Here is a 4,355-nt window from a genome sequence, read left to right as displayed (position 1 = left end):
TGCAGGGATAAACTTGGCCTCAGCCGTCCTCAACCTGGAAGCCAGGAAAGGTGCAGGGACCTATAGATGCCAGCCACCCATACCCGAGGAACAGGCATGGGTGTAGTTTTTAAACACACTGGCTGTGACAAGTAAACAGTTCTTGCAGTGTCCAGCTCAGAAGCATAGTTCATAGCTTGTGACTGAACTGGCAGAGAAACACAAGCTGTCTCAGGGAAAGCTGGCCCACAAAAAACGGCTCTCAAATCAGCCAGTTCAGAAAAACCACACAAAGATCCAGTCCCCAACAACTCAGAAACACAATATGAAGCACGATCAGCCGCCGACTCTGATGCACAACAAGAAAATCCATCATTTTTATTCTTCAGCTCAGAAACACCACTCTCAGGCTTTTTTAAGTCAGTCTTTACATAAACTTCCCAGTCTTAATATCTATCTCCACTGACTTACAAGTAGAAGTCATAGTCTTTGAACTGGCTGATGCAGAAAAAGCAAACTGAGATGAGGCAGTGCTAGTCACAGGTGATGCAGACTCTGGAAATCCCACATTGGCAGGCTCAGGCAGCAGATGCCTCCAGAATGCCAGACGGCTGAGTGACTGGTGGGCCGGGCTATGTTGACAAGGGGGAATTATGGGGCATTGACCAGGTAGAGAGCTGCAATGATCACAACATGAAAAAGAAGAGAGGGAACTGAGGACTTAAATACACACATGACCTATTTAGGGAGATGGAACACAGTCAGGCAACCGGCAGGGGAAGCAAAACTAACACTGAGACTGAGAAATACAGACTTGACAAAGACAAAGGGAGAATAAACAGAGACATGATTAGGGAACAGACAAGGAAGACACAGCAAACAAACAATTATAACTAACTAAGAATAAAAGATCGCAAATCAAAATGATGGGTCAAAGACCCATGACAATTACAGTATGATAAAAATATGTAAATGCTAAAGCAGTTATTTTACACCAAAAACTAAAATAGCACACATTATTACTTTACACACGTTCTTATTAGAATGTATTATTTCATGCTTGCTTGATAGTAATATTAGGGGTGTCAAATTATCGCGTTAATTGCGATTAATTAATTACAATGCTATTTAGCGCGTTATGTTTTTTAATCTCGTTAATCTAATTTTTAATCTCTTGACGTCATTGATTTTGTATGAGAGTTGCTATGTTATAAAATCCGTTTTTATGTGCTGGGCTCCTTGTGCTTGACTTGTTGGGGGTGGAGTCACGTCGTGAGGTCAAGGTGAGAAGTGGTGATTAGCTTACAGTGTGGATATGGAGGCGCATCTGAGAGTTGTTGGCCCAATGAACGGGAAATTTGTATTTCATAAACGCCCCGACGGCACCATTGACAAAGGTAAAGTGGTCTGCCTAGAGTGTAAGAAGGAGTTTGCTTACCACCGAAGCAGCTCAAGTTTGGCCTATCACCTCAACGCAAAGCACCCAGCCGCGAGTGCAGCAACAGCTAGCAGTGAAGACGTTAGCAATATAGCAAGCCAGAGCAAAGCTTTTCGCCAAACAAAACTAGAGAATACCCCTCGTATGAGCAAGTCTGCGACCGACAGGCTGACTAATGTTATTGCCAAGTGGATAGCGATGAACTGTAGGCCGATAAATATAGTAGAGGACGAAGGATTGACAGAGGTGTTGCAAATTGCGTCCAATGACCCGTCATACAAGCCGCCGTGCAGGACTACAGTAACGACCAAAATCAGCAAAATGTACGACGGCGAAAAGAAAAACAAACTTGAGATTTTGGCGGAGGATTCTCCCAACTGTGTTGCTATAACCGGAGATCACTGGACCTCAGCTGGCAACCACAGCTATTTTGGGGTGACTGGACACTTTATTGATAGTGAGTGGAACCTCAACTCATTTGCACTGACCGTCATGAGAACAGAAACCAGGCACTTTGCTGATAAATGCGCCGAACAGTTCCTCAAGGTAGCAAATGACTGGGGTATTGAAAACAAGATATCCACCATTGGCACAGACAGCGCAGCAAACATGCTGGCTGCTATGAGAGCACTTCCATATGAGCACATCGCCTGCAATGCTCACATTCTCCAGAGGACCATCACGGTATGTCTCGATAGCAGTGGTTTTGTCGGTGTACTGGCAAAGTGCCGCAAGATTGTTGGTCATTTTAAACAAAGCCCTGCGAGTACCACAGAACTTAACCAACAACAAGTAGCACTCGGAAAGAAGAGCGATCAACTTATACAGGATGTACCCACCAGGTGGAACTCGACTCTCGCAATGGTCTCACGCCTCCTATGTAACCGAGAGGCTGTCCAGGCTACGTTGGACCAACAGAACCACAGGTTGGTCTTGCCAACCGAAGCTGAGTGGGCGAAACTGCAGAGGCTGGAGCTCCTGCTTGAACCATGCAAGTAAGTTCAAATAAACACCTTCCCATTTTAATTATATAAACTACTGTTACATGTGTAAAATCAAAATTAATGAACATAACAAGGAACTTTTAAGGACAATTAAATTGGAAATCAGTTACACTTTGATTTAAATGAATCCAGCTAGGTTTATTTAGCAAACCTCTCCACCTCTGCAGGTATGTGACAGAGCTGCTGGGTGGTGAGGCCTACGTCTCTTGCTCTGTAGTGCTGCCTGCTTTTCGCCATCTGTACCGTGTCATGGACATTACTGATGATGATCCTGCCTACGTGGTGAAGTTCAAGAATGCCTTCCAGAAGGATCTGGCAGCACGACGAGCTAATGGCAACGAGATATGGTTCGAGGTGGCCACAGCATTGGATCCACGGTTTAAGGATTTGAAATGTCTTCCAAGAGAAAAGAGGGAACAGGTAGGACAATAAGGTTAAGCTGGACTAATGAGTCCAATTCATTATCAAATCAAACTTTTATTTATTATATGGAACACAAAGTTCTTTACAAGATTAAATAAAATAAAAAGCACTTAGTTTTAATCACAATCATTCATTCATTCATTCATTCATTCATTCATTCATTCAGGTGTGGACCATTCTGGAGAATATGCTCCAGGCAGCAGAGCCCAGAAGAGCAGATAGTCTCCAGCCCTCCACAGAGGATGATGGACCAGCTCAGAAGAAGAGGAGGAGCGAACTCCTTCTGGGGTCTGACTCTGACTCAGAAGATGGAATTGAGTCTGGAGAGCTGCAGCGCTACAGAGCAGAACCCAGCATCAGTATTGATGACTGTCCCCTGCAGTGGTGGTATGCTCACTCAGGAGTCTATGAAAAGCTGTCAGTCCTAGCACAAAAGTACCTGGCCTCCCCAGCTACCTCTGTACCCTGTGAGAGACTCTTTAGCCTTGCAGGCCACATAGTGCAAAAGAAAAGGGCAGCCTTGCTTCCAGAAAATGTTACCAGGCTGGTGTGTCTTAGCGACTGGCTGAGGAAGAACAAATGAGACACATGTGGTCAGCATAGCTGCTGTGTCATTTGTAGCCTACTAGAATAGATTGCTTGATGTTCAGCACTTTTTTTTGTGATGGAAGAATACTTTGATGTGCTAACTTGCAGCACTGCAATGTCAGTTTTATTTTTCATTATCTGAAGCAGAGGAATTTCAGTGCTGTATTGCTCAGAAAAGAGCAACTCTGATGTGCTAACTTGCAGCACTTAATTTATTTGATTTTATTTGTATTTATTTTTCCACTTATTTTACAAAAGAATACAACAGTATGTAAATGGTTGCATCTGTTTAACGTTTGTTAAACAATAAATGACTTTATAAAGTCACTTTCTTTGTTATATCAGTCTTTTGGTCTGCCACAATAAGTTGAGGGCTTTCCTCAGCTATTTTTAGGTGAGATTAAAAAAGAGATTAATTAGATCAATTAATTAAAAATCATAATTAATTAATCTCTATTTTTTTTTAATCTCTTGACAGCACTAAGTAATATCCCCCAAAATTGTATCTGTTTAATTAATTATGTTTATGATAAAGTGCTATGAGGTGATATAGGCATGTCAGGCACGGGAGTAGACAAAAGTGGTTGCTTTAGAAAAACAGAATGTTTATTTAAATGATAGCACCTGAAGCCCAGATGTTCTCAGTGTGGGAAAAGTTTACGCTATGACAGTTTTAGGTATAAATACTATTTCCTTTTTCAAAGTTTGGCGTTATCTGAACAGTTGGGATGCTATGTGAGATAATTGTCTGGATTGATATTTGGTCTCTCCATTAAAATGTAACTACCATGAAAAGTAGAGACTGCTGATTTCTTTGTAAGTGACTCAACTGACAAATTCAGCAGGAGATCAAATAATTATTTCCCCACTGTCGTTGACAGAGGATGGCTCTAAGTGTCATGGTGAGACATCAACTTAGTCTG

At 42.3% G+C, this 4,355-nt stretch overlaps 1 protein-coding gene across 1 annotated transcript; it reads left to right on the top strand.

Moving 5' to 3' along the window:
* Positions 1-1,064: 1,064 nt before the first annotated feature.
* Positions 1,065-3,427, top strand: LOC308401609 (E3 SUMO-protein ligase ZBED1-like; the record flags this gene model as incomplete). The annotated part of the gene is made up of 3 exons (XM_080889879.1): positions 1,065-2,412; positions 2,589-2,841; positions 3,011-3,427. Exons 1-3 carry the CDS (start codon positions 1,295-1,297, stop codon positions 3,425-3,427), a joined length of 1,788 nt encoding a protein of 595 aa, XP_080746005.1. The 5' UTR covers positions 1,065-1,294.
* Between the last annotated feature and the right edge of the window lie 928 nt (positions 3,428-4,355).

Source organism: Rhamphochromis sp. 'chilingali' (assembly GCF_963969265.1).
Source record: "Rhamphochromis sp. 'chilingali' genome assembly, chromosome: 8".
NCBI lineage: Eukaryota > Metazoa > Chordata > Actinopteri > Cichliformes > Cichlidae > Rhamphochromis > Rhamphochromis sp. 'chilingali'.
This window is presented reverse-complemented; position numbering and strand designations above follow the sequence as displayed.